At 35.3% G+C, this 13,602-nt stretch overlaps 1 protein-coding gene across 1 annotated transcript in view; it reads right to left on the bottom strand.

Annotated features, from left to right (window-relative positions):
• LOC129360417 (relaxin receptor 1-like) overlaps positions 1-13,602 on the bottom strand; it is a 100,715-nt gene that overhangs the window by 16,227 nt on the left and 70,886 nt on the right. The window contains exons 5-14 of the mRNA XM_055030623.1: positions 11,403-11,474; positions 10,854-10,925; positions 7,288-7,359; positions 7,062-7,133; positions 6,820-6,888; positions 6,608-6,679; positions 6,321-6,392; positions 2,549-2,620; positions 1,972-2,043; positions 1,250-1,321 (exon numbers count right to left, since the gene is read on the bottom strand). Of these exons, the coding sequence (XP_054886598.1) occupies positions 1,250-1,321; positions 1,972-2,043; positions 2,549-2,620; positions 6,321-6,392; positions 6,608-6,679; positions 6,820-6,888; positions 7,062-7,133; positions 7,288-7,359; positions 10,854-10,925; positions 11,403-11,474 (717 nt within the window). The remainder of the gene's footprint in view (positions 1-1,249; positions 1,322-1,971; positions 2,044-2,548; positions 2,621-6,320; positions 6,393-6,607; positions 6,680-6,819; positions 6,889-7,061; positions 7,134-7,287; positions 7,360-10,853; positions 10,926-11,402; positions 11,475-13,602) is intronic.

Genomic DNA, 13,602 nt, shown 5'->3' on the forward strand with positions numbered 1-13,602 from the left:
TGGATTAAAAGTGCACCTTTTGTTCTTATAAACTCTTGTTGGAGAAAGCCGGCAGAGATTTAGCATCAGTCATTTATCAAAACTAAAAGACCTGAAACCCAACCAAGCATTAAGCTCTGGGTTCATTTATTTTTAGGTGTGGGGTGTTGACACAGCTCTGCTTTCTTCACAGTTTCTCTTTGGCCTGAATGGTAACGAGTAGCGCTTAAAATCGCCTTAATGAAAAGCAAAAGGAAAATCAATGATTATCTCTCAGATCCTCAAATTACTCAATTTGGACTATCGATTGAAATTATATTAAAAAAAAAACAGCAACAATGCAGAGTTCTGTATGTAATGCGCTAAATATTACATTTAGTGTGCAAATATTTGCAGAATGAATTGGTCCACATTTTATAAAGATACTAACCCAAATTTCAATTAAAATTTTAGAACATAAGTTTAACTTGGCCTGTCTGATGTGTTCCTTGGTTTTCATAATGTCGTTTGTTCTCTAATGATCTCTAACAAACCAGTGAAGCCTTCACAGAACAGTTAGATTTACACTGAGATTACATTACATGGGCAACTGGTTGTGAAGAGTTTTATTTTTGATTAAGAGGGCTGAAAGCATACTTTATTTTTTTAACAACCTACAAAATATTTTCTTTCCACTTCAGTATTGTTTACTGCTCTGAATTGGTCGGATACATAAAATGTATTTTAAATAAATTAAAGTTTTAGAATACATGTCAAAATGTCAAATGTTTCAAATCTTCAGTCATTTCAAATGCAGGTGAGCAATGTTCAAGATAGAGCTTGAACATTCAACCAGAAAAAAAATTAAATATTAAAGTTTTGACACCAAGTGATGCACCAGGATGTAAATTTGGGTTAGTATTAATGTCTGACGTTATTATTGCTGTTGTGTCCGATATCTGATAGCGTACCCCACAATGCACTGCTTCACTATCATTCTCACATGACCAACAAAACTGAAAAGAACATTGTTTATTCAAGTAGAAGTTTTATCTATCAGGCAATGTGGTAAAAATGAAGAAAAGTAAAAAAGGAACTTATTCCTTCCACGAATTCATGAATTATGCATCTTTGCCCTCTGAGAGGTTCGATCACCTTAAAGCTGGTTTAATTATCTCCCAGATGGATTTAAAGCTGAGGCCCATTAAGGTTAACCTGTGACTCGGTCTTATCAGTAGATTATGTGTGAAAAAACGAAGGTCTCCACAGAGCATGATGACGTTGTACTTACATGTGAGTCAAGTATCTGAGAGGTTCAAACATCCTTCGCTGTATGTTATCAATTTCTATTCCCTCTATGCTCCTGAGAAACATAAAAGCATGGATTTTGTTACAAATTCTGAACAGTGAACTACAGACCTGCAAAAAGAATGTGCTCCTATGGACTTCCTCTGCCGATGCTTTTCTTGTCAAACTTCAGATCAAACACAGATCAAATCAAATTCAGATCAAACACATTTTATTATCAATAATAGATTTTAAAAAGCATGTTTCAAAAACGTTATTTTTTTAGCAATATGGAGGTGAATTTGCGCTGTGTTCCGGATTATTGTCCCGGCAGTCCTTTATGCTAGAGCTAATTAATTGTTTCTGCTTATTGAAAATTGTCCAGACCCCGAAGCAGCAATGCAGTCCCAGCCATCACACTACCATCACCATGTTTTACTGTTGGAATACCAGCTCTTTTTTCTATAATGATGGGTTATTTTTACACCTGACACATTTGGTACACACTTTGTAAAACTGTGTGAGAATTTTTTTTTTTTGCCCAGCTTTTTTCTTACTGTTAAATCTTTCCTATTTGACATGTCACAACAGATGTATTTGCAGATCTTAAACATCATAAAAGACTTCATTACCCTTTAATAAGCAGATACAAAGCTGTTGTGGTCCGTAAATCTGCAACAGTAAAGGTTAGCGGTCAGAGTCAGAACCAGGAGAACAAATACTTACAAAGACTTCAGTTTATGTAACTTGTCAAAGTGATCCAGTTGAAGCTCCACGATGGGATTGTAGGATATGTTTCTATGACATAAGATAAAAACAAAAATTCTTACAAAATATTAAATATAGATGCCACTGATCCTTGATCTTACACTACAGAGTAAATCCTGCAGAGGTTACACATCAGATATCAGCGCTTCATCTCAGTAACATGTTTTTCTATTTCTTTTTAACTCCTACATGTTTTCCTTCCAATCAAGCTGTCAAAGCGATTCAGCAGCAAACGCTGGACTCATCCTCATTTTATTTGTCTCTGCATGACAGCTTGATATAAACCTAATATGCTGTTAGTGCTCAACTACGCTTATGTAATAAACACATAAAATCTTGGTGCCAGCGTAAAAACTTTACTTTTCGTACTTAATATGTCTGATTTAATTTTATTAAAAATAAACTAATGCACTAAATCCAATTAAAATTGAGTTTTGTGCAAAATGATTCTCGCAGACATGTAAACAGACTCGAGCTGCAGCAATCCAAAGTTAAAGCAAAATCTGTTTACTGTCGTGTTTGATTAAGAACTCACAGTTGGAGCAAATCCTCCAGCAAGACAAATAGATTGGGAGGTATGGCCACCAGTCTGTTGTTGGACAGATCCCTGTGCAGAGACAAAGCACATAAACATTAAAAAAATAAACAAACTCATTCAGAACCAAAAGAATCTGAAAGATTATATACTAATTTTTGCTGATCTTTTTATAGAACATTGTTGGTTTCAAAACTATTTTCTGCTAATATACAAAATATGAACAACATGGACTTGGCCGTTTGACATACAGAGACGAACAGGCACAACACTATATTTTCTCCTTTACATGCGTCTATTATTTGTAAAAATTATGATAAAAAACAGAAGAAACTTCTTCACAAAAATGATTTTGCTTGTAAAAAAGAAATCCAATTATTTTTGCAAGATTTTACTCAGGATCAAAGGTGCTCGTATGAAAAAAAAGAAATAATAATCTCCATTTGGTTGCTTTGTGTTAAACAGATTTTTTTAAATAACACAAAAAAACAAGGGCAAGGAAAAAAACTCAATACTTTATTTCAAATAAAATAGTTCACATGTCCAATAAGAAATCCTGTCAAACCTGAAGTGCTTTAAGTAGAGTTCTTTTATTCCTTGAAAAGCTCTCATCTTCTATCCAAAAGCCTTCTTCAGTTCTCAGTGTGATTTCTATTCAAGCTGTAGTCACACCATTTGGATCCATTAAGGACACAAGTTACCAGTTCTTCTCTCCGTTTTGTCCAGTACTTGACTCCATGCTATTTGTCCACAGCAATAACACATGAGTGACTTTGGTCACATGTCCCATGGTGTGAACTGCTGTGAAACTGCCTGAGGACATGAGTCAGGACTGATCACCATCCTCTTTGTGAACTCAGCATATATGCAGAAGATACAGATAAATGGAAATACTATTTCTCTCTCTCAAAGCATTCAAATTAATAAAGTAAAAACAAGGTAAAATTGTCCTACTGAAACAAAATTAAGGTTAAAATCAATTAGCAGGGGTCACAGGGAGAATGTAGTGGACAGAGTCAAGCATCCTGACAGGCTGGTGTTTAAAGATGCTCAGAAGCGTTGGGGAGTGTGTTCTGGTACCTTCTCCCTGAGGGCAGGAGGCTGAAGACTGGTAGTGAGGTGTGAGAGGTGTCATTAGCAATGCAGGCAAAGTTGATGTCAAAAATGTCAGTGAAGGAGGGAAGAGTGGAGATGATCCTCCTGGCTTTCCTATGTCTTGCAGAATCTTTTTGCAGTCTGCACAGTCAGTGTTAGACAGACAAAATCTTTGTTGACTGTGTAGGAGGCTCTACTTTTGGTTTTCAAAGATGTACGGTGGCATAATTGTGGCTCAAAATCAATGTGCAAACAATGATTTTGCAGCAGCTTATTTGGATTTAAAGTGACAAGAGGGCCCAAAATGGATCATTTTGAAAAGAGGCAGAACTGAGCAGACTAATATCTCATTATCTAAGAATCATTTTATGCAAAAATGTAATGAACATGTTTTGTATAGCATGAAAACCTAGCCTAACCTGTTCAAGGAAGCAACTTTTAGCTTTAGCACAGGAGGAGAAACCGCTCCATCTCCATTCATTTCCTATGGAACAAATGCTATAAGGCTAAAATTGCTTGCTGTCCTTCTACGTGGGATTCAATGTGGCGAGCACAATACAAGGAATTTGAGAAATGTTTTGTCACTGTTGTTACCACAAGCAGCAAAAAACATTCACCTTTCGCTGTTGTTCGATACTCCCCATAACTAACATATGAGTATACAAATACATGTTGTTATAGTTTCTTCATGCTTACCTTTGTTTGAAATCCCTGCTGTACTTCACCACAAATACAGCAGGGAGAATGCACAACCTTCTTAACAGAAAGGAATCTTAAGATGCAGGAACATATAGAAAAATGTAGCCTTGTTTTTTTTTGCAAGGAGAGATATCTTAACTTGATTAAGGTACAATGATGTAAGCAGTGCTTTAATGTTACATCATAGTTTATCTTCATTCTTTGAAGTCCTTGTAGTGAAGATTTATTGTGACAGCAATTTACACTTCAATGCATGTAACTAAAAAACATTTATACATTACTAAAACTGACTTTCAGCAGCCAGAGCTGTTGGTGCTATGAGATGCATTCTCTCTGTTTTTATTGTTTCTGATTGAATAACCGACAGCCATTATCAACACTTTGCATGTTTAATAAAGTTGACAAAATATATTCTTAGAGTTTACAGAAATGTGCATTATTTATGTTGTGAATAGAACAGAATAAATAAAGTCATGCAAAATGTAACTAGCGTTTGGCTACAGAGTCAAAAAGAAACAAAACAACATTGGTTATTTTGCTTCCATGGAATTTAGAGATAAAGAGCCATGGAAGGCCTTATCTTGGACAAAAGGATACAAAAAAGTATTTGCAAGAAGAAGAAAAAAAGTAAAGAGCTTCAAGTTATCTGAAATATATTCCACTAAGTTAATTTATTCTAAAGTCTCAAAGTCAAACCCAAACAGCTGGATTCTTAAGAAATTGGCCTGAAGCTTTCACAGCCTAGACAAAGGTGTGTCTGATGTTACAATAACGGCACTAGATACAGATAACACATTTCTTTCCCTCAAATATCCAGCAAGGAAAAAGAAATGCTTCAATTAGTCCCTTGCTGTTAAATGTCTGCAGTTTATTTCTTATATTTCAGGCAGGACAAAAAGTGTCACAGTAATCTTGAGATATGAGCAACTAATTTTAAGTAGTTTGCCCTTTAATCCAAAGCGACATTACTGCAAAACTAATGTGGCTTTGGATTCTCCAGAACCTCAGTGTGTTCTGGAGAATGAGAACAGACAATATGTTGCCTCGAGCTATCGAAGTTTCTGCTAGAGGAGCATAAAAAATTCACAGGTCCCTGGAACAGGAGATGCTGAAACTCATGAGGCATTTATCAGCTTTGTACAGGCAACACTGAGGCACAGCAAATGAAAGGAACACACAGTTGGGGGATGCTACGAAGATAAATGCAAGAGGACACTATTCAAAACTCAAGAGGGAGACAGGATATGAAGTAAAAGGTTCACATCTGCAGGCAAACGCAGCACTTCTGTGGTTATAAGCCAGAAAAATACAAACAACAGAAGTGGAATGGCGTCCCCTGTACAGAAGCAGATCAAATAATAACAAGTCTGAAAAGTAAAACAAGATTAATGTAGACACTTGGTTTAATGCTGTGTCTGTAAAGGTTAAATATGTGTTCATAGTAATTAAAATAATATTCCTGTAGAAAAAAAAATGCTCTTAGAAAAAGCATTTTTTTCTTCGAAAATGGGAACATTAGCTGAAATGTATATAGCAGCGGCAAAAACATTTCAGAGGAGCAAACTAATGCTCCCCAACAAAGTAGCTAATCTAAACGATCATATTCAGCCTCAATTTAACTGCAAGTAGTCCAACGCAGTTATGAGTTTGTTCAATGAAGCCTCCTTCATAACATGTGAGCTCATTAGACGTTGTGAAGTCTGCTGTTCCTTTCTACAGCCCTTACAATTTGCTCTCCTTCAAAATGTACCGTTTCCTTGATGTTCACATACTCCTTCAAAAACTCCATCAATGTTTTGATAATGACCTTGGAGCTGGAAGACACAATGTGTGACGCTTTTTCAAAATGATCCGCATGTTAAAGGGTTTCATTCAGCTTTTTTCTCAAAGGCATCTCAAACTTTATCTCTTTTTATTTTGAGAATAGTTTCTTTGTGCGATTTGAAAATAAAATAAATGAGGAAAGGACTGGACTTACAATTCTCCGAGCTTTTGGAGGACTGAGAATGCTTGTTCGTGTATGTAGCTGATCCTGTTTCGCTGTAACACCCTGGGAAAAGTCAATAAACACTGAATTACACCAATGTTTCTCGAATCTCTTCCTTCCATTTAATGAATCGTCATATTGACTTCATGCTCTGGCTACAAGGTGGCTCCAGTTTTAAGTGAATCTAGGTAGAATTTGCAAGCTTAAGTCAGAAGTAAATATTTTGAGAGCAAACCTTTGCCTTAGCTATGAATTACATTATGCAAATTTACACTTACAGAACTGTCAACATGGTGCATGAATGGAGAGAAGCATTTCCAATTTTTTCAATTAGATTTCCCTCCAAGTCCCTGCAAGGAAATGTTTTGGAAAACACACACGTACAGAGAGTATATGAGGATAGATACAAACACAGAGAGAGTAAACCCATCAAAGGTCTTGTCACTTTTATGAGAGGACAGTTTGTGATACTTTCTGACATCCCACTTACAGCCAGTTCAGTCTGGGCATTTCCCTGCAGATGTCATCCAACTTTGCCAGGGAGTTGTTCAACAAAACCCTGTCAATCAGAGACAAAAAAGAAACACAGTGTCGCACATTTCTTCTTCATGTTTAGACACTCTTACTCTTAACAGGGGAAGAACAACACTAAACAATAACCACTTCAAATAGCCCAAACAACATGAGATGAAGGTAAAAGATCAAATATGTAATGTAAGGGCAGAAACTCACAGTAAAACAAGAGAGTTCAGTCCTGAAAATGTCATGGCAGATATCTGATGGATATTATTGTTTTCCAGGATCCTGAAAAGACAAACAGGATGTTGTTTCCACCTTATTGTCGGATTATTGATCCGGATAAAACCGCCTCAGTAGAGATATGTGTAATGTATAATGTAATACGGAAAGGTGGAAGAGAGGAAAAGGAAACAATAGAACATAAAAGCTGCTGACTCACAGCCACTCCAGCTTGTGCAAGTCCTTGAACACTCCTGGCATCAATACTATTATCTTGTTGTAACTCAGGTACCTGAAAAAAATGAATAAAATGTTACCTTACTCTATATTTGACACATGAAACTAACAAGCAAAGCTAAGCCTGGATTTAGAGTCGGTCAGAAGCTTATACTCAGTCATTAGCATTATGCTAAATTTGAAAACATTTTATTAATCTAAATGCTAATTTACTTGCTTATTTTGTAAACTTTTAGTTCAATAAAGTTCAACATCTGAATTGATGGTTCTGTTAAGAATTATTCAAGTAGTTTGACATGGTGAATATATGGGTGAAGATTGTTTGTCTTTCCTCTTGTCATGTTCTCTCTTAAAAAAACAATATTGAGCAAATGTCAAGTACATATCAAACAAACAAATGTGACACAGAAGAATACAGCACCTCTAAATAACCAGGGATGGTCAAAAACTCAATGAAACAGCTTTGTCTCACCTGACATTCAGCTTGTCTTGTGTAGGAAGCTACAAATATCAATCTGAAAGGTGTCAGTTTTGGAAGAGAAGTTTTCTTTCTTGTTTAGTACCCTCTCAGTCCATGCTGATGAATAACAACTCTGTATAGACAGTGACACTGCTGCCTAGTTTGTGAGACACTTGATAATTTGAACCAATTTTCTTCCAGATTAGTCTAACATTTTGGGTTATATGGGTAAAAATTCAATAAAATCTGCTGTTTCAAAGAAATAATGGACAAATTATGTTTCATTTAAGGTTTCAGAATGGCTCTGAAACCTAAAGAATCTTATAGAAAAATATGGACTATAATTAAAGTCAAAAGCAATCACTTAAACAAGTTCTTCCAACTCTCCTGGAGCGTGTTGTCAAGGTGAAACTGCCTTATAGACATTTATTTAAATATTACTGAAGCTGAATATATGCACTTCAGTCTGTCTGCAAGCAGAAATTCTGAATAAATCGTGCAGCCACTTCCTCTGTTTAAAATCATTCAAATTTCTTTTTTTTTTAAACATTAAGTATAAAAAGGAACCACACAAATAAAAGTCTAAATGTGCATAACATGCATGAATATGATGAATGTACGTTAAGGTCTAACCAGAACTGTACCCAAACCTCCTAATTATTTTTATTATTCAATGTAAATTGTACATTGACAATATCAATTACTGTACTTCCCAGTCATCTAAGATGTATTTTAGTCTTCATCTCTATATTACAGTAAAGAGGTTTTGCATCGCTGAAGAGCAGCAGATCAAATGGGTAAGAAAAAGAGAGGATGTCATTTTCTTTGAGAAAGGTACATTTAATAAAGCAAGAATTTCTGGCCTCTCTGGCCTATCCAAGGACATCTTCAAAGTGAGATACAAAAAGAAAAATGTAATGAAAGGTGGAGAAAATACACCTTCACATAGATAGGTCATTGCAGGTTTACAACATATTCTTGTTATCTCAGATTTCTGTAAAGTTGTCCAGGTTATCTTCAAATCCTCGTGGATTCGACATTCAGTGTTTTATCAATGTCATCCGCCTCCAGGTGGGGGAGGGTTGAACAGTTAAAGTTTAATGATGAAAGGTGTGTTTTTCAGCATATAGTTATAGATTTTTTTTTCAATTTGTGTTTCTTTCTGTCTTTTTTGTCTGGGTAAAACACTACATTTTTCGTCACAGCCTTTACACATTGAATAACTAATCAAGCCCTGCAGTAAATGTATCCACTGAGCCCTGAAACTCTTTGACCGCTACTTCTTGAGGGATTACCCTTTAGCTGATTACTCTTTCTTTCCAGTAATTTCCAAGCTCTGCTCCAGCCTCAGTTTTTTCCTCTTTGAACACCAGCCAGCTTTGCTCCTCCTTACTCGCCTCCCTATCTCTGTGAAAACCAGCCTGTGTCGCCTGTCGGCTCTGCTCATTCATCTACAGCCACCAGAAAAGTAAGCTCTGCACCAGTTCAGATTTTGGCATCCTGCTGACACCTTGACTCACAGAAAATCTCTCCAGCTCAACCTGGACTGCACCTTCAGTTCTTTGTGATGGTATTTTTTAAACAATCAAACCTTTTTGGAGGTGCTTAGTTAAATGTACACACAGCCAAAGCCATCTTGAACGGCTCATATTTGTTAGAATAGCTTGTCAAGAAGATGATTCTGTGCATACCTCATAGTTTGAGCAAATGGGTTACAGTGTCATAAATCAAAAAAATATTTATTTCCATTTCAGACACAAAAATCTTTTTAAAAAACCAAATCCACTTTTCAAAGTTATAAAATCATTTTATGCTTCAGTTCTTACCAGTATTGTTACTCTGACACAGACGTACATCAACAACTAGTTTACCTGTTTCAATAAGCAACTAATCAATTAATCACACGATAAATTAAAATGAGCTCAATAATCTCCAATCTTACAATTAAGTTTTGTTTATTTAATGTGTTGTTCCATTTTTAGTGGTTTTTGTTTACATTTTATTTATTGTTTTTCATTTAAATCTGCTGTAGTCAACTTTTATTTATTTACTTACAAAGTCATTCAAGTTACCTCCATACTCACACCTGCTTTACTTGACCATTAGTAACAATTTATTCATTCACAATAATGGCTCACATTATAAATAACTTACAGAGCTGGGAATATCTGCCATCTGCTCTTATGCAAGTCACAACTAAAATATGCTGCAGTTTCACTTTTTATTTATTGTTTTTACTGAGTAAATAAATAAAATATATACATTTTATATACATTTCTGAACATTCAGTTTTGTTTATTTTGCACAAACACTGACAGGAAAAAAAGACGTACATCTTCAGATGTGCAGTCACAGAGTACATAAAAGTAAAAACAACATATTTCCTTCAAGAAAACCTTTCCACTGTCATACTGCTGACATCAGCAGTTTGTTTCATAATCTGTGACTGTGAAGAGTTTTGAATAGAATACCCTGTTTTTGTCTTCTCTCCTCACTGCATTAAACCTCTTCAGCTTTTTCCCATAGCTGAATCTGTAAGACCAGGGGCGCTCACTTCACAGCTTACTATGTTATAATTTAGTGGTAAATATTTATCCACAACCTGCGGTTAGAAATATCTGTTTTGTCAAAAAATTGTGGCTGTGAGCACCGGTGGTTGCCAATGTGATGTAATTTATCTATTAATAGTACAGAACCTATTTGGTCAAAGAAGCTCTTCTTTATACGTTTTATACCTTTTATATGCATTAAACCGTAAATGTTTTTATTTAGCAGTTCATATCAAAACTGCTAAAAAAAAGTTAGGAATATAAATAGTCTATTAGAACTAGAATAATAAGGAGTTCATGTCTCTCACTTGTGATATTTAATACTTCTACCTCCCAGGAATCAGAGCTGACAAGCTACTGTGGTCATGTTTTATGAAATAAGAGTTAGATTTTAATCCAAAAGGAACTTATTCTTGCAAAAAACATTTATAATTTGAGGTTAGAATGGTTAGAATCAGAATAGTGACAGAGATGTTAAAAGTTACAATAATCTAATCACAATAAGCATATAGTAATCAGAAAAACTATAACTTTACTCACAGTCTTGTTAGATTATGAAGCCCTCTGAATGCATCAGGATTCACATCTTTAATATTGTTGTGCTGTAAATATCTACAAAAGAAGCACAGAAACGTCTTGAGGTTGATGAATTAATGAGTAAACAAAATGAGGCACAGGTTCATTCCCAAAGAAAGCATGGATGGGCTGACTGACAAAGAACTCTGCAGCAAGGCCTAAATTAAGGGGTAATATCCTAGTTAAGGGGTAGTTTGTTGGATATTGGAATTATATTTTACTAACAACTGTTCATCTTGTTTATGAAAACACAATGGACATTTTAAATCTATTTAAACCCGCAATCCCAACAATGCCAAACAGGTTCTGGCAAAGGATTAGACCTGTCCTCACAGTGACACTGTGCAAGCTTGATAAACAGCACAAGTCAGTGGCAAATGCATCTATATGCACAGCAGAACAATCAACTCTACCAGCATGCCCAACAGCCTTCCAAGGTTCATTATGTCTCCTGCACATGGTTTCAGTAACTTCAGATTATGTATATGTGAAGAGAGGATGATGGAAACTCACAGTTTCTGTAGGCTTTGGTAGTTAAAGAATCCTTTTGCTTTCAGCCTGTGAAGTCTGTTTCTTTGTAAGGACCTAAGAAATAAGAAGGAATTGTGATCATGTTGGTGTGCAGACCGATTAACAACTTTCATAAAAAATTATTAAATTAATTAAAGCCTGACCAAACTGTTAAGCAGCCAGGATTTCTTCTCGATTGTGTTATGTAGCAGCTGAAAACTTCAATATATTTTAATGGGATTTTATGTGGCAAACCAGCACAAAGTAATGCATGTCAGCAAAGTGGAAGGAAATGATACATTAATTAGAAAATCTTTCGGAGTAAAAAGGTGAACATTTTACAATTGCATCCGGCCTCCCTGAGTAAATGCATTGAAGAACCACAATTTCCATATTGAATTTCTCTACCAGCTTTGCCAGCTAGACAAAAGTTGATTTCATCTTTGTGAAATAGCTCAGTTCCAGTCAGATTGGATTTAGCTCTAGACTTTGACTAAGCCCCTATAATACATGCATCGCATTGTGGCTGTGGTTGGTAAATTTGAAGTAAAACAAAATTCAGTCTTTCACTCAAATGGTCTGAATACAAAAGCTTGCTTTGTAAAAAGTTTGAAAACAGTGTTTAATTTTCCTTCCACAATTATGCACTATTTTGAGTTGGTCTTTCACATAAAACAAAAATTCAAATAAAATTCAAATAGCCCTTGCTTTATCAAAACCATTAAAAATACCTCAAACAAATGATCTTTTTCTATCTCCATTTGCAAAAGATGAAATTTTCATTCTACATTCTTAACATGTCACCTTTTTCTGATGTTGTCTTATTGAACATATGGAAAGGCAAAAATAACATCAGACAGAAAATTTCAAATGATTTATCACACAAGCACCAAAGGAGCCTCATGAATAATGATACTTTTTTTAACACTTGGTCATCTGTAAAACAGCGGAAACCCTGACTTCTTTTAAATCGCAACTAAAAACACACTTGTTTAGAGTTTCATTTGAAATGTAATATGTAACAATGTATTGTCTATTATATGTTGCATGACTTTGTGTTCTTGTGTTTATGATGTAAAGCACTTTGAAATGCCTTGCTGCTGAAATGTGCTATACAAATAAAATTTGATTGATTGATTGATTGATCAGTTAGAAAATTAAAATCATAAACATGCTACACCTGGTCAAACTGCTGATCTATCTTATAAACCCAGTTTTATCAAGAGACTCCCAATTTTCCAGTTGATTCAGTTTTTGCTTCCAAACCTTTGAATGGATTGGAATGTCACTAAAGTGTAATTTCATCACTTGTAGTTATTCCAGACTTTTGGACGTGTTCACTTGTGGATTCTGGGGAAATTATAACACAGTCAAACGCAGCATTTTGACTTTTTCACACAAAGACCACCAACAGGCATGCTTTTGTAAAGGACAGGGAGGGAAGTAATGTCAATAGGACTCCACTTTAGACATTTTATCTTTTCAATTTCCCATTGCAATGCAATATTTATCCACCATTTTGAACAACAAGTTTTTAAAAATGTATTATTTATTTCTGCTTAGGTTTTTTTCATTTCAAAATATGGTTTTCACATGGACAAAGACATATGCTCCATTGCTTTTTGCAGCATTCAATATCTGCTATAATGTGAGATAAGGTCAGCTGGAGAGCTGCTTACATCCTGGAGTTACACATTCTGTTTTTCAGAAACCCAATAAATGTTGAAAGAGGAGTTTACACTCTCAAGCTGATAAGAAATTTTGCAGATTCACAGTTTTGTTGAAAACATTCAGAGTGCAATAGCACAGCCAGATCGACTGCTGTTTATGGCAGAAGTACAGATTTTAGCAGCAGTAGGTGCAGAGCAATTGAAAATCAACAGACTGGAGGTGCCTGGTGTTGATTCTGTATAATAAAATCATTGATTCAAAAGGGGTGCATTTAAAATATCAGGATTATAAAGCTCATCAATCAGTGAAGTCATTCATTCTGTGAATCAGCAGGGGTCAAACAAGTGCCTCTCATTTCAGGATGAAGACAGTGGTTATAGCACATTCCTCTCTGAACACTCGAGTAAAATTGGTTCCTCCATATATAATTCAGAACTAAAGAAGGCCTTAATTAAAAAGAGAATTTGAAGACGGAAAAACATTTTAAAAAGTGTACAACATGAAGGCATTCCCAGATAAAATGATCTAAAAA

The sequence above is a fragment of the Poeciliopsis prolifica genome, unplaced genomic scaffold, assembly GCF_027474105.1.
Source record: "Poeciliopsis prolifica strain line A6 unplaced genomic scaffold, Auburn_PproV2 SCAFFOLD006, whole genome shotgun sequence".
Lineage (NCBI taxonomy): Eukaryota > Metazoa > Chordata > Actinopteri > Cyprinodontiformes > Poeciliidae > Poeciliopsis > Poeciliopsis prolifica.